We start from the raw sequence: 25112 nt of genomic DNA, 5'->3' as shown, positions 1-25112 counted from the left end.
TTTAGTCATTCAGCAGATGCTCTTATCCAGAGCCCGTGGGAGTTCAACCCACAACCCTGGCTTCGTAAGTGCCATGCTCTACTAACTGAGCCACATAGGACATTGTTGTGCCAGCCATTCGCCCCCATCACATCATGTTTCAGCATGATAATGCACAGCCCCATGCAGCAAGGATCTGTACACAATTCCTGGAAGCTGAAAATGTCCCAGTTTTTCCTTGGCCTGCATTCTCACCAGATATGTCACCCAGTGTGTTTCAGTTCCCACCAATATCCAGCAACGTTGCACAGCCATTTAAGAGGAGTGGAACAAGATTCCACAGGCCACAATCATTTGCCTGATCAACTCTATTTGAAGGAGATGTGTCACTGCATGAGGCAAATGGTGGTCACACCAGATACTGACTGGTATTCTGATCCACACCCCAACCTTTTTTTAAGGTATCTGTGACCAACAGATGCATATCTGTATTTCCAGTATTGTGAAATCCATAGACTGATTTCCTTATGTGAACTGTAAAATCTTAGAAATTGTTGCATGTTGTGTTTGTATTATTGTTCCTTGTATATTCTACAGACTCTGAGTACCGCCAACCCCACTTTTAGATCGGCACAAATAAAATAGAAATCCCTATAAAGCCCAATATTTTCAACATACAAGCCTGAACATTGTATTGTCAATGGTGGTCTTAAAATAATATGTTTTTAAAAAAAATTCTTCATAAATTCCTTCTTGTATTTGCTTATAAGTGAAAAAAAAATCTACTTTTTAAAATGTGATATTTGTTACGTTATCCACCTTGCAATGTTTTAATTTGAAGGTTTCCTCATTACCATATTAAACTGACGTCGTTGTTAGTGTCGCTAGCATAATAGTAGTGATGCAGGAGCTGAACAAATATAAATGATAAAAGGCTACAGATGAAAGGGGAAAGTATCTTCAATCTTGAACCTAGGGGAAATGGTTGTTGCTTGCTAGCGTTCACAAGCACCGCGTTAGCAACAAAATAGCCTAAACGTTTCCTTGAAAATGTCTAAAATGCAGCTGTTGCAGGATTATCTAAACGAGCGGTTAACAGCGGTGGCTGTTGAGATATTTGGGGCCGTGGAAAATACCATAGCAGACTACCAGGAAGAAATCTCCCGTTCAAATGAGGAGATTGAACGTCTACGGAGGCTGCTGGATTTGGTTTTCCAACCCGACATAAAGCTACAGAAAGCAGGTTAGTAGTTAGCCCAATAGTGGACTAAAGGAACCCAACTTTACTCCGTAAGGAATTTACAAGTTCTGTGTAAAGGCAAATTGGCACTCGAAGCCAAAACAGCCAAATACTCCATGTAAAAATGAATCGATTCTCAATTGCGGCAGATTCTATAAACATAAATCTCCTTATTTTAATATCACATCAAAATAATTTAACAAATGAAAAATACACACATACTGTACACTTTTACCCGGTTTTAACAGTTGCAGCAGACATTTTCAGTGACAACATGTTTGTGGCGTCCGTCTTCCATTAACACAGGGTTTCGCAGACAGCTAATAGCACAGGTAATCTACTCTGTCTTCTGTCTGTTTTCTGTAAACGAGTGCTGTAACAGGGTAGGTATAATTTGTGGAACGTTCCAACAGGAATCTGTTCCAAGAACGTCATAACAAGGTTGCCAACAAACAAAGCATACAACGTTGTAGGGAGTGGGCTATTTAATTACGTTTTTCGCAGCTAATTAGCTAGGTGAACTGATCATGCTACTTTGTATGCGTTTGTTTGTTGGCAAACCATGTACTTTCCAAAGTTTTTGGAACAGATTCCTGTTGGAACGTTCCACAAATTACACCCACCCGGTGTAACATGGACATATGGTCTTGTGGGAACCTAACCCGATAAAAGGTGTGTAATTGAACCTTGTTTGTAGAAAATTATTTCTCGCTGATATGAAATATGTTTCCAAAATCGTACCGAAAGCGATGCGTATTAATGTTTAGAGCAAGCATCGGGGCTCTTAGCAAAACTCCCCTGGTCAGATCAGAACATACTGTCGTCAATAGGCGCTGAAGCAGTTAGTGTCTATGATTGCTACTAATTTTATTTATCCAATCCTCTCAGACCCCCCGCAGCTCACGCTCCTTGTCCCTGAAGAGGAGGTTCTTGCTGAGAAGCAGCACTGCGAGCAGGAGTGGAGCCCCAGTCTGGACCAGGAGGACCCAGAGCCCACTCAGATTAAAGAGGAACAGGAGGAGTTTGGGACCAGTCAGGAGGAAGAGCAGCTTCAGGGGCTGGAGTCTGATATCAAAGAGGTCATATTCTCTCCTCCATTTTCTCCCCAGCCCTCACATCATCCCCAAACCCAAACTGTGGAGAACAGAGAGAGGGACGCTCTACCCACCAAAACAACTGAAGAGATCAAAACGGAACCGGATGGAGAGGGCTATGGAGGATCTGAACCAAACAATGAATTACAGCCCCTCTCTCCAGTAAATTCCGACTGTTCTGCAGCTCATATTGGGAACAGTGAAAGGGACAGTATAGGGCTAATGTCAGGGTTACAGCCACTCAAATCAAAGACAACATGGACAAATAAAGTACAAAGCTCTATTAAGACCAGGGAAGCCAGTGAGTTGAAAGTTCCATTGAGGGCGGCTCACTCAGGGGAGAGACCACACAGGTGTCCCGTCTGCAGGAAATGCTTTCTGAAAAGTAGCATTTTAAAAACTCATCAGAGAATTCACACTGGGGAGAAACCATATTGCTGCAATGTTTGTGGCAAATGCTTCAGCCGGATGGGACACCTGACTGAGCATATGAGAACTCACACGGGGGAGAAACCATATCAGTGCAAAGAATGTAGCAAATGCTTCAGCCGGATGAGAAACCTGACCGTTCATATGAGGACTCACACAGATGAGAGACCATATAAGTGCCCCATGTGTGTAGAATGCTTCAGATCAGCAAGTCATCTAAAATGGCACCAGCGAAGACATCACACAGGAGAGAAACCACGTTGCTGACTTTGTGGTAAATGCTTCACTTGTAAGAACTGAGGAGGAGAATGAACCCAGAGGGATAAACATGACAGTGCTGCTGGGGCAAAATTGTACTGTCACTTGTAGGAGGACCTTTCCATTGTAAAACACTGATGTTTCATAACCCTTCTGAGCATGGCACAAATGTATGTACTGTAATAAGTTTTTCAGAACCTAGTAGTTATTTGGCAATTCTAGCATTATTTGCACGCAAAATCACAATTTATATGTCTCACAGAATGGACAAACAAAATGTAAATTAAACTTTTGATGTGCGTGTCTATAGTACCCCTTGGGGGAGTGTTTACCCCCTAAAAGTCGACTTGTAAATATTGACATGTTGGGCAAATAAGAAGTGTTCTGGATGTTACACACCCTCTGTTCTGGATGTTACACACCCTCTGTTCTGGATGTTACAGGAAATTGAACATATTAGCAAAAGTCTGAGTGAGGTCAAAACATGGATTGCCATTTCGATCACAAAAAAAAAGTATAATTTTCAAAAGATTGTAACAACTTATGGATCTTACAGAATCTGAAAGTTTTATTGATCAAAATCAAAAAATACATATTTTTTGGAATGTTTTTCAAATGTCAGCAGAAGGCATAGTATCTCAGGATTACATAATTGCAGTTAGCCTAAATACCACACCCTAATAGTATATGTTTTGTCTTTAAATACACTATATATACAAAAGTATGTGGACACCCTTTTAAATGAGTGGATTGGGCTATGTCAACCACACCTGTTGCTGGTGTACATTTTTTTAGATGTTATTGCAGGTATAGTGAAATGCTTGTGTTCATAGCTCCAACAGTGCAGTGATATCTAACAATTCATACAAATCTAAAAATTAAACGAATGGAATGAAGAAATATTAGGACGAGCAATGTCGGAGTCCGGAGTATACATATACACTGAGTATACAAAACATTAAGAACACTTGCTCTTTCCATGACTGACTAATCTGGTGAAAGCTATGATCCCTTAAATGACGTCACTTGCTAAATCCACTTCAATCAGTGTAGATGAAGGGGTGGAGACGGGTGAAAGAAGGATTTCTAAATCTTGAGACAATTGAGACTTGGAATTATGTATGAGTGCAATTCAGAAGGTGAATGGGCAACACAGAAGATTTAAGTGCCTTTGAACAGGGTATATTAGTAGGTGCCAGGCGCACCAGTTTGTGTCAAAAACTGCAATGGTTTTTCATGCTAAACAGTTTCTGGTGTGTATCAAGAATGAACCAATACCCAAAGGACATCCAGCCAACTCGACACAACTGTGGGAAGCATTGAAGTCAACATTGGGCAGTATCCTTGTGGAACACTTGACACCTTGTAGAGTCCATGCCCCGATGACTTGAGACTGTTCTGAGGGCAAAGGGGGGGTGGAACTTAATATTAGGAAGGTGTTCCTAATGTTTGATTGTGTGTGTGTACACACAACATTTTTTAGTTTTTTTTTTCAAAAACAAGGACATTTCTAAGTGACCCCAAACTTTTGAATGGTTGTGTGTGTGTGTGTGTGTACTTAGAAATGTCCTTGTTTTTGAAAAAAACGAAAAAATGTTGTCCATTAAAATAACATCAAATGGATCAGAAATACAGTGTAGACATTGTTCATGTTGTAAATAACATTTGTAGCTGGAAACGTCAGATTTTTTTAAATGGAATATCTACATAGGCGTACAAAGGCCCATTATGAGCAACAGTGAAGAGGCGACTCTGGGAGGCTGGCCTTCTAGGCAGAGTTCCTCTGTCCAGTGTCTGTATTCTTTTGCCCATCTTAATCTATTATTTTTATTGACCAGTCTGATATATGGCTTTTTCTTTGCAACTCTGCCTAGAAGGCCAGCATCCCGGAGTCGCCTCTTCACTGTTGACGTTGAGACTGATGTTTTGCGGGTGCTATTTAATGAAGCTGCCAGTTGAGGACTGTTTCTCAAACTAACATAATTGCAAAAGGGTTTAAAAAAGCACAAAGCAGATAAGGCTTAATAATTCATAAAGGTCATGTTAACTGACTGATAATATGGCATATAATAAAATACATAAGATCTCCTAAGCCTGTGTTTACCATCGACCTTGCTAACATAATTGCAAAAGGGTTTTCTAATGATCAATTAGCCTTTTAAAATGATAAACTTGGATTAGCTAACACAACGTGCCATTGTAACACAGGAGTGATAGTTGCAATAATGGGCCTTGTAGATATTAAAAATCAGCTGTTTCCAGCTACAAATGTAATTTACAACATTAACAATGTCTACACTGTATTCTGATCAATTTGATGTTATTTTAATGGACAAAAAATGTGCTTTCTTTCAAAACAAGGACATTTCTAAATGACCCCAAACTTTTGAACGTAGTGTATATCCTGAAAAATCTATATAAATGCAACATGTAAATTGTTGATCCCATGTTTCATGAGCTGAAATAAAATATCCCAGAAATGTTCCATACGCTCAAAATGTATTTCTCTCAAATTTTGTTTACATCCCTGTTAGGGAGCATTTCTCATTTGGCAAGATGATCCATCTACCCTACAGGTGTGGCATATCAAAAAGCTGGTTAAACATCATGATCATTACACAGGTGCACATTGTGCTGGGGACAATAAAAGGCCACTCTAAAATGTGCACTTTTGTCACACAACACAATGCCGCAGATGCCTCAAGTTTAGAGGGAGTGTGCAATTGGCATGCTGACTACAGGAATCTCCACCAGAGCTGTTGCCAGAGAATTTAATGTTAATTTCTCTACCATAAGTGGCAATGTCGTTTTAGAGAATTTGGCAGTACGTCCAACCCGCCTCACAACCGCAGACCACATGCAACCACGCCTGCCCAGGACCTGCTGATGTGAACAGTGTGCCCCATGGTGGGGTTATGGTATTGGTAGGTATAATTGCATTTTATTGATGGCAATTTCAATAAACAGCTCAGTGATGCAAACAATGCATTCTTTATCAGAAGATTCCACCGACCACCGATATAATCTCCGAAGTGCTAAACAGGCACAGACACAGGTCGGTAACAGAGGCGGTCGCTGAATACCTGGGGAGCAAGGTGGTTGGAGTTGTCAATGAAGCTCATGACAAAAGTATGATGCCATAGTTTCAGTGGTGGAAAAAGTACTCAATTGTCATACTTGAGTAATAGGAAAGACACCTTAATAGAAAAGGACTCAAGTAAAAGTCACCCAGTCTAATAGCATCTGGTTTTAAATGTACTTAAGAAACAATGGTGGAAAAAGTACTCAGTTGTAATACTTGAGTAAAAGTAAATGCTATACATTAAATTCCTTATTTTAAGCAAACCAGAGGCCACAATTTTTTTAAATATACGTGTAAATATTTTTTACGGACAGACGTGAGCACTCCAAAATTCATAAATAATTTGCAAACGCAGTATTTGTGTTTAGTGAGTCCGCCAGATCAGAGGCAGTAGGGATGACAATGTGTTAAATCAAATTGTCACATGCAAATAGTCTGGGTAGCCATTTGATTATCTGTCCAGGAGTCTTATGGCTTGGATGTAGAAGCTGTTAAGAAGCCTTTTGGACCTAGACTTGACGCTCTGGTACCGCTTGCTGTGCGGTAGCAGAGACAACAGTCTATGACTAGGGTGGCTGGAGTCGTAACAATTTTTAGGGCCTTCCTCTGACACCGCCTGGTATAGAGGTCTTGGACGGCAGGAAGCTTGGCCCCAGTGATGTACTGTGCCGTACACACTACCCTCTGTAGTACCTTGTGGTCGGAGGCCGAGCAGTTGCCATACCAGGCAGTGATGCAACCATGTTCTCAATGGTGCAACTGTAGAACTTTTTGAGGATCTGAGGACCCATGCCAAATCTTTTCAGTATCCTGAGGGGGAATAGGCTTTGTTGTGCCCTCTTCACGACTGTCTTGGTGTGTTTGGATATTAAGCAAACCAGAGGCCACAATTTTTTTTAATACACGTGTAAATATTTTTGGCTTCAATGTTTTTAAGGCTGCAGAGAAGCCTTTTCGTATCCTCTTGTCAAACAGCAGGTTGTCAATAAACACAATGCTGGCTTTCTTCATCAGGTTGTTATCCTGGCACCACATGGCCAGATCTCTGACCTCCTCCCTAAAGGCTGTCTCATCGTTGTAGGTGAGACACCACTGTTGTGTCGTCAGCAAACTTAATGATGGTGTTGGAGTTGTCATATCTTATCCATCATTAAAGGTACTAAACTATATCATAACCGCCATAGATAAAAGACAGTACTGTGTAGCCATCTTCGTCGACCTGGCCAAGGCTTTCGACTCTGTCAATCCCCGTATTCTTATCGGCAGACTCAATAGCCTTGGTTTTTCTAATGACTGCCTCGCCTGGTTCACCAACTACTTTGCAGACAGAGTTCAGTGTGTCAAATCGGAGGGCATGTTGTCCGGACCTCTGGCAGTCTCTATGGGGGTACCACAGGGTTCAATTCTCGGGCTGACTCTTTTCTCTGTATATATCAATGATGTCGCTCTTGCTGCTGGCGATTCCCTGATCCACCTCTACACAAACGACACCATTCTGTATACTTATGGCCCTTCCTTGGACACTGTGCTAACTAACCTCCAAACAAGCTTCAATGCCATACAACACTCCTTCCGTGGCCTCCAACTGCTCTTAAACGCTAGTAAACACAAATGCATGCTTTTCAACCGTTTGCTGTCCGCACCCGCCCGCCTAGCATCACCACCCTGGACGGTTCCGACCTAGAATGTGTGGACAACTATAAATACCTAGGTGTCTGGTTAGACTGTAAACTCTCCTTCCAGAATCATATTAAACATCTCCAATCAAAAATCAAATCTAGAATCGGCTTTCTATTTCGCTACAAAGCCAAACTTACCCTAGAAAAACTGACTATCCTACCGATCCTCGACTTCGGCGATGTCATCTACAAAATAGCTTCCAACACTCTACTCAGCAAACTGGATGCAGTCTATCACAGTGCCATCTGTTTTGTTACCAAATCACCTTATACCACCCACCACTGCGACCTGTATGCTCTAGTCGGCAGGCCCTCGCTACATATTCGTCGCCAGACTCACTGGCTCCAGGTCATCTACAAGTCTATGCTAGGTAAAGCTCCGCCTTATCTCAGTTCACTGGTCACGATAACAACACCCACCCGTAGCACACGTTCCAGCAGGTATATCTCACTGAACATCCCCAAAGCCAACACCTCATTTGCCCGCCTTTCCTTCCAGTTCTCTGCTGCCAGTGACTGAAACGAATTGCAAAAATTGCTGAAGTTGGAGACTTTTATTTCCCTCGTCAACTTAACATCAACTATCTGAGCAGCTAACCGATCACTGCAGCTGTACATAGTCCATCTGTAAATAGCCCACCCAATCTACCTATCTCATCCCCATACTGTTTTTATTTGATTTACTTTTCTGCTCTTTTGCACACCAGTATCTCTACTTGCACATCATCATCTGCTCATTTATCACTCCAGTGTTAATCTGCTAAATTGTAACTATTATCTCCAATGGCCTATTTATTGCCTACCTCCTCAGGCCTTTTGCACACACTGTATATAGACATTATTTTTTCTACTGTGTCATTGATTTATTTATTGTGTTACTGGCTAGTTTATTGTTTACTCCATGTGTAACTGTGTTGTTGTCTGTGTCACACTGCTATGCTTTATCTTGGCCAGGTTGCAGTTGCAAATGAGAACTTGTTCTCAACTAGCCTACCTGATTAAATAAAGGTCAAATAAAGACATAATAAATTAATAATAAATTATTATTATGTGATTCAGCTAATCATGTCAATTTAATTAACTAGGAAGTCGGGGCACCACAGAAAATCTTCAGATTACAAAGTTAGAATTTTCAGAATATAACTAATATCTGATCAATTAGTCTATTAATGAATTATTCTTTACCTCACATCAGTCTCATTCAAAACGTTGTCATTTGTTGGGTATCTGCACAAACCCAGCCTTTACTATAAATCATCCATACACCAATTGGCTTAATCATTTATCTACTAACTAACTAAATAATCACAGAAATGCACAAACAAATAAACAGTAGATATTGGTTACTAACAAGGATAGGGCAGATTCCCTAGTGGGCTAAGCCGATATGACGGCTTGGTGGACAAAGGGAAGTGGGTGTGGACTCAAAGAGCAGGAAAGCACTACACACAGTTGATAATTATATTAATTGAAATGCTAATCCTTTGCACATGAACGTTAACTAATTCGGGAATAATTGCAATCAATATATATTTACACCCATGTGTCGTTGTGATTTTCTCTGTTGGAATCCGGTCCGTCTGCTGGAGAGTTCATCCGTCTCTCTCTCTTTCTGTTTCCCTGAAGATCAAAGTAATTGGTTAAAATGGATACTTCAGAGTATCATTCAGAAATGTTGTCATAGATAGATGTTTCGGCGGTTTCCGGTATTCTCGTCCCAGGTTTCCATCATTTCTAGCTTCAGACTAGTAATTAGTATCTAAGATTTGCTTGTATTCTGTAGGGATCGATAGTCTCAGAATTGAATTTCCAGCCAAGTAGCCAATGCTCCACGTGGTATGGTTAGTAATTCAATAACTATTCACAATCACAGCTCACTCTGTGGGTTTGCTTAGTCTTGGTACTCAAACCTGTGCCACCCCAGCTTACACCGAGGTATGCGTGGTCTGAAGAGAATTTCCTCAGGAGGGGTTTTTATTCGTAACAATAGGAAAGGGCTGTTCCATGACGTCAGATCATGTCTGTGCTCACGGGGATGGGCCAATGACTTAGTTATACTTTAAAGGGAATACAATTCTCTCACATTAAAGGTTTACCATCATATTATATAATTTCACAAATAGTTTCATCTTTACTCTTTCATTTTATACAAGAATTAGATGCAAACACCATAATTGAGAAATGTACATATTCAGAGATATAGTTATGTGTGTTTCCTGTCCTTTGTGAGGTCACCAGAGGAGACACACTCAACATAACTGTCCCTTAAGTGTCCACCATTCCCACATTCTCAGTAGTGGACATATAGTTTCAGTTTTCCCATTTTGGGGATTTAGGAGGTCAACCACGTGAAATTCTTTGTTCACTTTGGTCTCTCTCTCTGCATGAAAAGGAAGATAGAGTCTCTGCCAGGAATTTACGACCTGAGATAACAGAACCTGGGTGTAGGAGAGAGTGAGAGAGGGGGTAGCCACGATCTACACCCGAAAAGGGCCACGTCATGACAGAGTCATGCCTGGCCATGCAGTCATGAGTGAACAGGGAGTACAGGAGGGGACTGAGCATGTACCCCTGAGGGGCCCCCCTGTTGAGGATCAGCGTGGCAGATGTGTTGTTACCTACCCTTACCACCTGGGGGAGGCCCGTCAGGAAGTCCAGGATCCAGTTGCAGAGGGAGGTGTTTAGTCCCAGGGTCCTTAGCTTAGTGATGATGAGCTTTGAGGGCACTATGGTGTTGAACGCTGAGCTGTAGTCAATGAAAAGCATTCTCACGTAGGTGTTCCTTTTGTCCAGGTGTGAAAGGGCAGTGCAATAGAGATTGCATCATATGTGGATCTGTTGGGGCGGTATGCAAAGTGGATTGGGTCTAGGGTTTCTGGGATAATGGTGTTGATGTGAGCCATGACCAGCCTTTCAAAGCACTTCATGGCTACAGACGTTAGTGCTACAGGTCGGTAGTCATTTCGGCATGTTACCTTAGTATTCTTGGGCATAGGGACTATGGTGGTCAGCTTCTAACAGGTTGGTCTTACAGATTGATAGGTATGTGAATTGTACCATGTTGCTATCCTGCCTGAGCAACTAGTACTTTTGGGTGTCAGGGAAAATGAATGGGAGTAAAAAGTACATATTTTCTGTATTACTGTATTAGTGCATGTAGTGGAGTAAATGTAAAAGTAGTAAAAACATATAAAAAGTAAAGTAGAGTTACAACTAACAAAACACCTAAGTAGTACTTCAAAGTATTTGTACTTACAGTGCCTTAAGAAAGTATTCATAACCCTTGACTTATTCAACATTTTGTTGTGTTACAGCCTAAATTCAAAATGGATTAAATCGATTTATTTTTCTCACCCATCTACCCATCTGTAATGACAACATTTAAACATGTTTTTAGAAATTCTTGCAATTTAAAATGAAAAACATTCATATTTGATTTACATAAGTATTAACACCCCAGATCACCGTGCGGAAGTGGAAACCCGTTCTCTGGAGTGATGAATCACACTTTAACATTTGGCAGTCCAATGCACAAATCTGTGTTTGGCAGATGCCAGGAAAACGCTACCTGCCCCAATGCATAGTGCCAACTGCAAAGTTTGGTGGAGGAGAAATAATGGTCTGGGGGGCTGTTTTTCATAGTTCGAGCTAGGCCCCTAAGTTCCAGTGAAGGGAAATCTTAATGTGATAGCATACAATGACATTCTAGACTAATCTGTGCTTCCAACTTTGTGGCAACAGTTTGGGGAAGGCCCTTTCCAATTTCAGCATGACAATGCCCCCGTGCCCCAAGTGAGGTCCGTGCAGAAATTGATTGACGAGATCGTTGTGGAAGAACTTGACTGGCCTGCACAGAGCCCTGACCTCAAACCCTATCCAACACCTTTGGGATGATTTGGAATGTCGACTGCAAGCCAGGCCTAATCGCCCAACATCAGTGGCCAACCTCACTAATGCTTGTGGCTGAATGGAAGCAAGTCCCCTCAGCAATGTTCCTACATTTAGTTGAAAGCCTCCCCAGAAGAGTGGAGGCTGTTATAGCAGCAAAGGGATACCAACTCCATATTAATGCCTATGATTTTGGAATGAGATGTTCGATGAGCAGGTGTCCACATACTTTTTGGTCATGTGGTGTACTTTACACCACTGCATAGTTTTCAAAATACCGGTAGTTTCTTTGAGAAGATATATAAAATATCTGTGCATTTGAACAACAGCATAAATACACCTATTTCACTTTTGCATGTCAAAAATCAAATGACCACTGCTGCACATGCTGCCCCTGTTTTGAACAGATTAGATTATACTTCAGAACAAGCAGCCAGCTCAAGAACGAGTGCATCAGGGAGAACGGTCGTCACTAGTTACCAATGCTAAGTCATAAAGCCTGCCTATTTCAACAGTAAAAAATAAGAACTTTCAGTCATTTAGCAGACGCTCTCATCCAGAGTGATTTACAGTGCATTAATTTTCACACTAGTCCCCCATGAGTATCGAACCCACAATGCTGGCATTTAAAACACCATGCTCTACCAACTGAGCCACATGGGACCACCTTTACAGTTTATTTTCTGACAATTTGATTTGAAACCTAACCTTAATCATACCGCTAACCTTAAAAGCAAATGTTTGTTTAAATTCATTTTTAGGATGTAGCCAGTTTTGACTTTGTGGCAGTGGAAACCAGGGAGAACGAAATAAGCATGCAGATACAATAAAGGAAAACATGATCTAACTGGGGATAGCTAGCTAATATCATGGAGTTAGTCAGAAAGACTTGAAATTGGAATGGGAGCTAAAAAAAAGAGTTTTGTCCTTCCAGATCCGCAATGAGAAGGTTCTAGCTTGTGTCTCCCTCTTTCCTTCGACTCTTGTTGGATGTAGTTGTATGGTTTATCAGGTCCCAGGCTCCTGTACTGTTTTGATTATTTATTTAAAATGTGCTTTTGCGCCATCTGTACCTGATAGAGCAGATCTAGTCTCACGTGCAGAAGTAAGCCGTCTTGCTCGAGAGACTCAGTGGGGAGGGAGTCTAGAACAGACCTAGAAGTTCTATTTATTATAGTTCACATTTGAGCGCCCCAGAACGGTCCATTTACTTTGTGCTGTTATAATTTATGCTGCAGTTCCCCCTCATAGCAAATAGCTAGCAAAACAATCCAAGGAATTATGCACCCATGGAAGTGGAGCAGCTGCTGAGGAGCAGTAAGTAACTCAACAGCTTGTTTTGAATAATACATTTTTTTAACATGAAAATGTACACATTTACCATTTAAAATATAATCCATGGATTAAATATATATAATATATATATATATATATATATATATATATATATATATATATATATATATATATAAACTCAGCAAAAAAATAAATGTCCCTTTTTCAGGACATGTCTTCCAAAGATAATAAGTAAAAATCCAAATAACTTCACAGATCTTCATTGTAAAGGATTTAAATACCGTTTCCCATGCTTGTTCAATGAACCATAAACAATTGATGAACATGCACCTGTGGAACGGTCGTTAAGACACTAACAGCTTACAGACGGTAGGCAATTAAGGTCACAGTTATGAAAACTTAGGACACTAAAGAGGCCTTTCTACTGACTCTGAAAAAAGTCAGTAGAAATAAAGATGCCCAGGGCCCCTGCTCATCTGCATGAACATGCCTTAGGCATGCTGCAAGGAGACATGAGGACTGCAGATGTGGCCAGGGCAATACATTGCAATGTCCGTACTGTGAGACGCCTAAGACAGCGCTACAGGGAGACAGGACGGACAGCTGATTGCCCTCGCAGTGGCAGACCACGTGTTACAACACCTGTACAGGATCAGTACATCAGAACATCACATCTGCGGGACAGGTACAGGGTGGCAACAACAACTGCCCGAGTTACACCAGGAACGCACAATCCCTCCATCAGACCTCAGACTGACTGCAATAGGCTGAGAGAGGCTGGACCGAGGGCTTGTAGGCCTGTTGTAAGGCAGGTCCTCACCAGACATCACTGACCGGTTGCATCACTGCCTGGTACGGCAATTGCTCGGCCTCCGACCGCAAGGCACTTCAGAGGGTAGTGCGTACAGCCCAGTACATCACTGGGGCAAAGCTGCCTGCCATCCAGGACCTCTACACCAGGCGGTGTCAGAGGAAGGCCCTGAAAATTGTCAAAGACCCCAGCCACCCAAGTTATAGACTGTTCTCTCTACTACCGCATGGCAAGCGGTACCGGAGTGCCAAGTCTAGGACAAAAAGGCTTCTCAACAGTTTTTACCCCCAAGCCATAAGACTCCTGAACAGGTAACCAAATGATTACCCAGACTATTTGCATTGTGTGCCCCCACCCCAACCCCTCTTTTACGCTGCTGCTACTCTCTGTTTATCTTATATGCATAGTCACTTTAACTATACATTCATGTACATACTACCTCAATTGGCCCGACCAACCAGTGCTCCCGCACATTGGCTAACCGGGCTATTTGCATTGTGTCCCACCCGCCAACCCCTCTTTTTATGCTACTGCTACTCTCTGTTCATCATATATGCATAGTCACTTTAACCATACCCACATGTACATACTACCTCAATCAGCCTGACTAACCGGTGTCTGTATATAGCCTTGCTATTCTTATTTTCAAATATCTTTTTACTGTTGTTTAATTTCTTTACTTACCTACACACACACACACACATACTTTTCTTCTCCGCACTATTGTTTAGAGCCTGTAAGTCAGCATTTCACTGCGCACCTAACAAAAACTTTGATTTGACTTAATTGTGAACAAAATATGCAATTCACTCTCCGACCTGTGAAGGGCAGCAATACGCAATAAAGCGTCTAGTACGTCTGCCGGGAAACCACACGAAGAAGAAGAGTTAGCCTTGTTTACAGATACAACAGGAAAATGTCTTTGCTGTTTACTTCGAGGGGGATGGATAGCTAGCCAGCCAGCTTCCACAGAAAATAGGCTAAACGTTTCCACTTTACTTTCCCTCAAAATGTCTAAAATGCAGCTGTTACAGGATTATCTAAACGAGCGATTAACAGCGGTGGCTGTTGAGATATTTGGGGCAGTGGAAAATACCATAGCAGAGTACCAGGAAGAAATCTCCCGTTCGAAGGAGGAGATCGATCGTCTACGGAAGCTGCTGGATTTGGTTTTCCAACCCGACATAATGTTACATAGAGCAGGTCAGTAGTGAATGATGACCGCTGCTAGATCAATCAGTGTGATTGAACCAGTCAGGCCCGGTAATCAACCGATTAACCAACGTTTGCTGATTCTACTAAACAGAAATATAAACGCAAGTGTTGGTCCCATGTTTCATGAGCTGAAATAAAATATCCCAGAAATGTTCCATACACACAAAAATCTTTTCTCTCAAGTTTTGGGAATAAATGTATTTACTTCCTTGTTAGTGGACGTTTCTCCTTTACCAAGATAAACCATCCACCTGACAGGTGTGACATCATGATCAGCATGATCATTACACAAGTGCACCTTGTGCTGGTGACAAAAGGCCACTCTAAAATGTGCAATTTTGTCACACAACACAATGCCACAGATGTCTCAAGTTGAGGGAGTGTGCAATTGGCATGCTGACTGCAGGAATGTCCGCCAGAGTTGTTGCCAGAGAATTGAATGGTAATTTTTCTACCATATTCCACCTTCAATCTCATTTTAGAGAATTTGGCAGTACGTCCAACTGGCATCACAACCGCAGACCACGTGTATGGTGTCATGTGGATGAGCGGTTTGCTGATGTCAACATTGTGAACAGAGTGCCCCATGGTGGGGTTATGGTATGGGCAGGCGTTTATCTACGAACACATAGCATTTTATTGATGGCAATTTGAATGCACAGAGATACCTTGATGAGATCCTGAGGCCCATTGTCATACCATTCATCCGCCACCATCACCTCATGTTTCAGCATGATAATGCACGGCCCCATGTCGCAAGAATCTGTACACAATTCCTGGAAGATGAAAATGTTCCAGTTCTTCCATGGCCTGAGTCCTCCCCAGACATGTCACCTATTGAGCATTTTGGAATAGTCTGGATTGACGTGTATGACAGCATTTTACAGTTTATGCCAATGTCCAGCAACTTAACACAGCCATTGAAAGGGAGTGGGAAAACATTCCATAGTTCCAACATTCCACAATCAATAGCTTAATCAACTCTATGCGAAGGAATTGTGTTGAGCTGCATGAGGCAAATGGTGATCACACCAGATACTGACTGGTTTTCTGATTCACGCCCCTACTTTTTTAAAGGTATCTGACCAACAGATGCATATCTGCATTCCCAGTCATGAGAAATATGTAAATTAGGGGCTAATGAATTCATTTCAATTGACTAATTTCCTTATATGAACTGTAACTCAGTAAAATCTTTGAATTTGTTGGATGTTGCGTTTTATATTTTTGTTCAGTATATATGAACATTAATATTCATTTGAACTTGGCTCAAAGCTATTGAATACTAATAATTTATCCTATCGTATCAGATCCCCAGCAGCTCACATTTCCTGTACCTGGAGAAGTTCCCCCTGAGAAGCAGCACTGTGAGCAGGAGTGGAGCACCAGTCCGGGCCAGGGCGACCCAGAGCCCAAACAGATTAAAGAGGAACAGGAGGAGTTTGGGACCAGTCAGGAGGAAGAGCAGCTTCAGGGGCTGGAGTCTGATACCAAAGAGTTCATATTAATTTCTACCTGTGTGAAAAGGGACTGTGATCAGAACCCATCCCAGTCCTCACATCTTTACCAAATCCATACTGTGGAGAACAGAGAGAGGGACTCTCTACCCACCAAAACAATTGAACAAGACATCAAAACAGAACATGGAGAGGCCTACGGAGAATCCGAACCAAACAATGAATTACAGCCCCTCTCTCCAGTAAATTCAGACTGTTCTGCAGCTCAGATTGGGAACAGTGAAAGTGACAATGGTGTGGATGGTGGAGGACTAATGTCAGGGTTACAGCCACTCAAATCAAAGAGAACATTGACAAAGAAAGGACAAAGCTCTATTAAGACCAGGGAAGCCAGTGAGTTGAAAGTTCCATTGAGGGCGGCTCACTCAGGGGAGAGACCACACAGGTGTCCCGTCTGCAGGAAATGCTTTCTGAAAAGTAGCATTTTAAAAACTCATCAGAGAATTCACACTGGCATGAAACCATATTGCTGTAATGTATGTGGCAAAGGTTTCAGAGAAAAGGGAACCTTGACAGAACATACGAGAAGTCACACTGGGGAGAAACCATACCAGTGCAAAGATTGTGGCAAATGCTTTATCCGGATTAGAAACCTGACAGACCATATGAGGATACATACTGGAGAGAAACCGTATCAGTGCAGTGATTGTGGCAAATGCTTCAGTCAGAAGAAAACCCTGACCATACATATGAGGACAGTACACTGGAGAGAAACCGTATCCGTGCAAAGAATGTGGCAAATGCTTCAGCCAGATGAAAAGCCTGAAAGGCCATATTAGGATTCACACAGGTGAGATGCACCATCAGATGAGAGACCATATAAGTGCCCCATGTGTGTAGAATGCTTCAGATCAGCAAGTCATCTAAAATGGCACCAGCGAAGACATCACACAGGAGAGAAACCACGTTGCTGACTTTGTGGTAAATGCTTCACTTGTAAGACCTGAGGAGGAGAATGAACCCAGAGGGATAAACATGACAGTGCTGCTGGGGCAAAATTGTACTCTCACTTGTAGGAGGACCTTTCCATTGTAAAACACTGATGTTTCATAACCCTTCTGAGCATGGCACAAATGTATATAATATGTTTTGTAAAACTATTATTTTGGTTTCCACAGTAAGATTTTTAAATTTGTTCCAACATTAATCCTCTCCCCTACTTGGACTATCCCCTATAAAGTCACAGCAATCTAGTACATTGGTGTTATCTAAATACATAAAAGGATGTTTACATTTTGAGGGTGTGACGATCAGGGTTGGGTGTAATTCCATTTAAATTCCAGTCAATTCAGGAAGTTAATTGAAATTCCAATTCTCCTCAACACTTTTCAATTATGAAGATGTGGAATTGGAATTTGGTTTATTTTCTGAATTGACTGGATTTTAAATGGAATTCACCCCTGGTGATGATCATCCTATGCCATCATCACTTAATATAAAGCCTTTGCTTATTATATAAATGACCAGACATGACAAACGGTTTATGATAAGAAGCCCGATATGTTGATAGTTGTTCACCTGGGAAAATAAACACGTTTGAGATTGAGGGAATTCTATTAATCTGGACCGGCGCCCCGGTAGTCGTGTTTTGCACCATGTGAAAGTTGATTGCATTTGTTTTGGAACCGTGCTGCCTCCCGGACATGAGCCAGGTTCCCCATTCAAAGCCCACGGTGAAGTCGGCTAAAAACAGAAGTGACGTAATTAACATGTGGCATAATGAGTAGGATTCTGTGTTTTCACATGCAGAAGTGATTGCTTTTGATTTAAAAAAAAAAACTTTATCTGCCTTCCCAATGAAAACTAGTTTGAAAATCCAAACATAATTTATGGGAAAGAGATTTATGTTCCGGCCGATTCACCACATGCTTCCTTGTTGGCGACATGACCAAGCAGTGCAGATTACTATTTCATTTGAGAAGGGTGCTTTTTCCTCAGCGCTTTTGGCCTTTCATGTCATGGGCCATAAACTGCTGCCTCAGCATAATCGAATCCGCCCATTGGCACGTTGGAAATTGGTTTGGCGCCAAAACCTTCTGTAGTGCGTCTCCGATAATATTACTCTGTCTGTTAATGCATTTAACGATCAGAAAGTTCAACTAAAAAATGATAATGTGTAACATTTAAAACGTTAAGGCTCATTTAAAGAAATGTGAATGATTACCTTGTTTATTCCTGTGATTGTTGAGGGTGGTCTGTCCATTTCCTGATCAGAGTTTGACAGGTAAACAGTGGGAGTGTTCGAGTGCGTGGTTAATTCATGGTACGGGGTACTCGGAAGTAGCATATTCCTGGGAGGGACTTATAAGGCATGTTGTAGCACCTTTATAAGTCCCTCCCGGGAATATTACACATGTATTGTAATAGTTGCCTTTGTCAATTGATCACCATTTTGTGAATGTATTCTCATTGGCTGTTACATTATGGGTAGCTGTATATGCTGGGTTAATTGACATTATTGTAGCCTGGATTTTTCTTTGAACAAGCTCTTATGTGGAACAGTTTATGATCCTGTTGCAACTAACAGTCTGTTTTGTTTTGTAAATATTGTAAAACTTTGCCCACTATTTCCTCACTGCAAATAAAAAGCCTCACCCTGAGCAGAAAATCAGCTTTATATTGTCTTGCCGATTCCGGTTAAAAGTCCAACTGCTGGGTCACCCTCAGGGAGGGGAAAAGGCTTCAGATTTGAAAACATGCTACCTTTATACCTGTAGTAGGAGGACAAACAAACCCATCAGGTCAATGATATTGGCTGAATGTATTAAGGGATAAACATGCACTACATTGTAGAAGCCCGCAATGTTGTGCCTAACAGAACAATGCATTTTTAAGCATACATGTATGTAAATCAAATCAAATTTTATTTGTCACATACACATGGTTAGCAGATGTTAATGCGAGTGTAGCGAAATGCTTGTGCTTCTAGTTCCGACAATGCAGTAATAACCAACAAGTAATCTAACTAACAATTCCAAAACTACTGTCTTATACACACAAGTGTAAGGGGAAAAAGAATATGTACATAAAGATATATGAATGAGTGATGGTACAGAGCGGCATAGGCAAGATGCAGTAGATGGTATCGAGTACAGTATATACATATGAGATGAGTATGTAAACAAAGTGGCTGTAGTTACTTTCCTTTTGCTTAGAATTATACACAATACATTTCAGTGACTGTCTTGTAGCTGTACTAAAATCAGCACATATTTTGTTTCATGCAGAAGGCACCTGGTTCAAATGTTGGACTGTCACCTCACCAGCTCTAGTCTGTCATTACCTCTTATGTCTGTGTAGTGGGTTTGACACCACTGCATGTTGTTCTTTCTCATAAACCTGACATGGCATTACATGGACTGGGGCTATGTTGTTGTGAGTATCTTAGAGTGGATTGGTGTATCATGCTTCTTCTTAATAAAATGTTATTTTTAATTAGTTTATCATTTTTACGTTTTTGTTGTAGGTTATTTTTATAGATTTGTTAGTACAGGGGCGCAAATAAATTGAGTAGTTTCTCAACCTTTATTATTAGTCATACATCAGGTAGAGATGAGTTGTAGGATATTTCACAGTGAATATATTTGTGAATATATATAGTGGAAAGTTAGTCCACAACTTTTGCTGTGTGTTTGATTTGCATTATAGAATTGGAACACAGCGAACACAGGTGTTCAGTTCTCATAACGTGTCACTGACACGACACGTGACACATACACGTCATGTAGACGTGGTGTTCAGTTCTCGTAACGTGTCACTGACACGACACGTGACACATACACGTCATGTAGACGTGGTGTTCAGTTCTCGTAACGTGTCACTGACACGACACGTGACACATACACGTCATGTAGACGTGGTGTTCAGTTCTCGTAACGTGACACAACACGTGACACATACACGTCATGTAGACGTGGTGTTCAGTTCTCGTAACGTGTCACTGACACGACACGTGACACATACACGTCATGTAGACGTGGTGTTCAGTTCTCGTAACGTGTCACATACACGTCATGTAGACGTGGTGTTCAGTTCTCATAACGTGTCACTGACACAACACGTGACACATACACGTCATGTAGACGTGGTGTTCAGTTCTCATAACGTGTCACTGACACGACACGTGACACATACACGTCATGTAGACGTGGTGTTCAGTTCTCGTAACGTGTCACTGACACGACACGTGACACATACACGTCATGTAGACGTGGTGTTCAGTTCTCATAACGTGTCACTGACACGACACGTGACACATACACGTCATGTAGACGTGGTGTTCAGTTCTCGTAACGTGTCACTGACACGACACGTGACACATACACGTCATGTAGACGTGGTGTTCAGTTCTCGTAACGTGTCACTGACACGACGTGTCAGTTCATGTAAGTTTATTATGAATGATCTTACCATAAAAGCCTTAACGTCTACATGTGTTACGTGTTAGTTTGTGTCTGTTCAGTTAATCAATTTAATTTTCGATTCACCTCAATGCAAAAATTATTAGGCTAGTTAATATTGCAGCCATCATTACTGTGTAGATAGGCCTATTTCTCGCATCAATACAAACACAAGGGCTTCTTGGTAGCCTAGTGTTAGAGCGTTGGGCCAGTAACCAAAATATTGTTAGATTGAATCCCAAAGCTGACAAAATTAACTTTCTTTGTAGTTTTGGCCGAGCAAGGCAGTTAACCCACTGTTCCCTGGGCAAGGAATACGTGGATTTTCATTAAGGCAGCACCCTGCAACTCTTTGATTCAGAGGGATTGGGTTCAATGCGGAAGACACATTTCAATTGAGTGCATCCAGTTGTACAACTGACTAGGTATCCCCTTTCCTTTGTTAGAAGTAGCCTAGGTCTCTAGTGGCCCATTCAAAACAACTCGGAAGTCGGCAATCTCTGACTTTTGACTTCAATGTGTTCAAGACAACTGGGAACTCTGGGGGGGGGGAAATGAGCTCAGACTGGGATTTTTGTTTTGTTTTGAACAGTCATTCAACTCAGAATCTCTGGCATCTTAGGCAGTAGCCTAGTGTTTAGAGTGTTGGACTAGTAACCGTAAGGTTGCAAGATCGAATCCCCGAGGTGACAAGGTAAAAATCAGTCGTTCTGCCCCTGAACAAGACAGTTAACCCAGTGTTCCTAGGCCGCCATTGAAAATAAGTATTTGTTCTTAACTGACTTGCCTAGTTAAATAAAGGTTTAAAAAAAGTATTTCTCTGACCTGAAAATCACTGATGTCACGATTTGACCTCAATTCCCCCCCTTTACCGGATTAACAGACACAATCACTGTCACCATGCAATCCTTCGTTTATACATTTGTGGAGATGTCTTATGGTTAAAAGCAGGGTTCGAATTGAGGGGGTATGTGAGGATATAGACTTTGTTATAGAGACGTGCAAAAAGCATGTGCTACCACTTGTTTGCTTAGCCATAGGAAAAGCAACGGTCCAGATTTTATACAGCAATCTATGCTATAACAATGACGCTGGGCCAATTGTGCGCTGCCATATGGGACTCCCAAACACAGCCTGGAAACGAACCAGGGTCTGTAGTGATGCCTCTAGCACTGAGATGCAGTGCCTTAGACTGCTGTGTCATTCGGGAGTCCCAAGAATGTATTTTTTGTTGGTCCTGTCAATGTTGAGTGATCACACATGCCTCAGCACAAATAGGTGACTTTGCCTGCTTGCAAATGTGTGCTAAAAGTGGGGATGTTTCATAGTATTTCTGATTATCTTAACTTACCAGCACCATTTTATTTTACACAGATATCCACAGAACCACAACTGCCATATAAGGCTACACTCATATACAAAGGTGCTATCTATAAACTAACAGGATTCTTCCACTGTCCACACAGGAGAACCCTTTTTGGTTCCAGGTAGAACCGTTTCTGTGTCTAGGTAGAACCCTTTTGGTTCTACATGGAACCAAAAATACTTCTACCTGGAACTAAAAAGGGTTCTGTTTGAACCCCTTTCTCAAAGAGTCTCAACCAGTTTAGCCTGTTCAGTTTACACCATTTGATTCTGTACTCAAACATCTGCCTGGTATTCAAGATAACATGCAACAGCACCACCACCTTTGAAGGTTTTCGTCAACCTCTGCTCAGACTTAAATCACAGTGTTCCAAGAACCTCCACCAGGGGTGATTGTAGTATCCTCAAGCGGACAAAAAGGAGACAAGAGGCACCCCACACTCATTTTAGATCTCAAGGGGTCTTTATTTCCATACTGTATGCTCTCACTCTCATCACTATTTCCTTTGCCATCTTCTCAAGTCTTTACTTGGAACTCCATACATACATACATACATACATACATACATACATCACACACACACTATAGCATCTTGCTTACATTCCAGGCATCCAGCTGAGGCCTTGGATGGATCATGTTACACTGAGATGGGCACAGGGGTATATGTACAGTCATTTTTAGTGTGGTGGCACAGTAGTTGAACAGGAGAAGAGGATGTGGTTACTTGTGGAGGAAGAGCAGTGGGAGGGTGGTGGGTTGAACAGCTGCATTGAAGCTGAGTGGTTGATCTGGCTCATCACATCTTGACTAAAAGAAAGAGATTTAGAAATTAGTTTGACATTGGCATAGTTCAACAGCTGAAAAGCCTTCATTAACAGACTCCCAGTGATAGCAATACATGCAGTATTCAATGAATGAAGTAGGGTACCGTTGTGATATTGTCAGGCATGATTTTAGGTCTTCCACTGGATGTCATAAGGTGAATGCACCAATTTGTAAGTCGCTCTGGATAAGAGCGTCTGCTAAATGACTTAAATGTAAATGTAAATGTAATGTAAAAAAAAAAAAAGTCTTCGATGGAAGTTGCATGTTGTACCTCGTTTCCCTTCAGTGAAAAGTAGTTATTTAATTTACAATTGAATGAATCCATTAATGAATAATACTAGCACATCAAATTATGTTATTGTACACTAGCCTACTGCGCTATCGACACAGTAAATAATATTGCCTTCGTGCTTTTGACAATACGTTAGAAACAAAAAACAATTATTTCCAAATAAACCACGGTAGCCCTAAATATTTCCTTACGATATCACAACTTAAATAGAGCCTACTTACTCCTCAATTGGATCAAGTACATCTGGGTAATTATTTTCATCGTCTCTAATGAAACTATCTGAGGCAGACACTCAAATCGCTTCTGCAGTTTATAAAAAATAAGTCTGTGTCGCCGCCGAGCTCTCAAATACTGTGCCAGTCTCTCACTCTATGAACGGTCACCGCAATCCGGATTCCTTGGGACGTCCTTACCCTGAACCCTAAGTTAACACTAAACTTAACCAATGTACATTTATACTTGATAGAGGTATGGACATCCCGAATAGCACGAACCTCTGGGGAAGTCTATGAACTGCTCTATTCGATTGAAGGGACATCCCAAGGATTCCGAATAGCACCTATGAACTCCTCTGAAAGCCGTGGACACAACTTTTATTGGTTGTCTGATGTGGAACTGGTAACAACACAGTCTGTGATTGGCTAACAACATTTAGATCTGTATACAGCTAGATAAGATAACATACCATGCCATGAGGTGTTGAGGGATTGAGTGGTTAGAGCGTTGGACTAGTAACCGGAAGGTTGCAAGTTCAAACCCCCGAGCTGACAAGGTACAAATCTGTCGTTCTGCCCCTGAACAGGCAGTTAACCCGCTGTTCCTAGGCCGTCATTGAAAATAAGAATTTGTTCTTAACTGACTTGCCTGGTTAAATAAAGGTTAAAAAAAAAATGCGATAACAGGAAAAACACAAGCCGTAGGCTACACTATAGTTCAAGGTGACTACTGCGGAATGTCTGCTTGCAGCCAAAAATAGTCCGTTTCTAACATTTATCGTTAAGATTTAATTAATATAAATTATGTACATTATGAATCTCATTAACACGCGATGTGGGCATCACTCAGACATGAGTAAGGCGTTGGTATCATGTCAGCTGGTACGGTTGCCTAGGCTTATATATGTCCCTTATCACCCCCCATACTATAAACTGATATATTTGACTAGGAAGCGTTTGAATTGTTTACACTGGCAGCACTCTTGCATGCACGTCACCGCAGCAACATTAACCAGATCCTATCCGCATTTATACTTCCGGCTTTTGGATTTCGCCTTCAAAATAAAAGTCCGCTGTAAACAATATTTTTATTTATTTCACTAGGCAAGTCAGTTAAGAACAAATTCTTATTAACAATTATGGCCTACCCAGGCCAAACCTGGACAATGCCGGGCCAATTGCACACCGCCCTATGGGACTCCCAATCATGGGCGGATGTGATACAGCCTGGAATCAAACCAGGGACTGTAGTGACGCCTCTTGCACTGAGATGCAGTGCCTTAGTCCGCTGTGCCGCTCGGGAGCCCTTACGTGCTGTGCATGATACAAAATCTATATTTTTTGCATAATGCAAAAACAAATATAACTCCATGGGGAAAATCTCAAGGATAATTGCTACTTTCTTTATAAGATTTATAAGATAAAGAATATTATAAGGTGGAGCACATTGAGAAATAGATGGAGCTTAAGTAAATGAATGTCAAGAACATAATACCCTACTGGTAAAAATAAAATATACAATTAAA

General features: G+C 41.4%; 1 protein-coding gene, 1 long non-coding RNA gene and 1 pseudogene across 2 annotated transcripts; 2 read left to right on the top strand and 1 right to left on the bottom strand.

The window, feature by feature from the left end:
- Window positions 1–878: 878 nt before the first annotated feature.
- LOC115143062 (zinc finger protein 892-like) lies at window positions 879–5485 on the top strand. Its single transcript, XM_029683077.2, has 2 exons — window positions 879–1222; window positions 2108–5485. Exons 1-2 carry the CDS (start codon window positions 1030–1032, stop codon window positions 3007–3009), a joined length of 1095 nt encoding a protein of 364 aa, XP_029538937.1. The 5' UTR covers window positions 879–1029; the 3' UTR covers window positions 3010–5485.
- Window positions 5486–14624: 9139 nt separating this feature from the next.
- Window positions 14625–19923, top strand: LOC115143055 (zinc finger and SCAN domain-containing protein 2-like; annotated as a pseudogene).
- A 2770-nt stretch (window positions 19924–22693) lies between these two features.
- LOC115143070 (uncharacterized) lies at window positions 22694–24036 on the bottom strand. The gene is made up of 2 exons (XR_003865595.2): window positions 23593–24036; window positions 22694–23061 (listed from the first exon to the last, which is right to left on the bottom strand). It is a non-coding gene; the product is annotated as an uncharacterized LOC115143070 (long non-coding RNA).
- Between the last annotated feature and the right edge of the window lie 1076 nt (window positions 24037–25112).

Source organism: Oncorhynchus nerka, linkage group LG2 (assembly GCF_034236695.1).
Source record: "Oncorhynchus nerka isolate Pitt River linkage group LG2, Oner_Uvic_2.0, whole genome shotgun sequence".
NCBI lineage: Eukaryota > Metazoa > Chordata > Actinopteri > Salmoniformes > Salmonidae > Oncorhynchus > Oncorhynchus nerka.
This window is presented reverse-complemented; position numbering and strand designations above follow the sequence as displayed.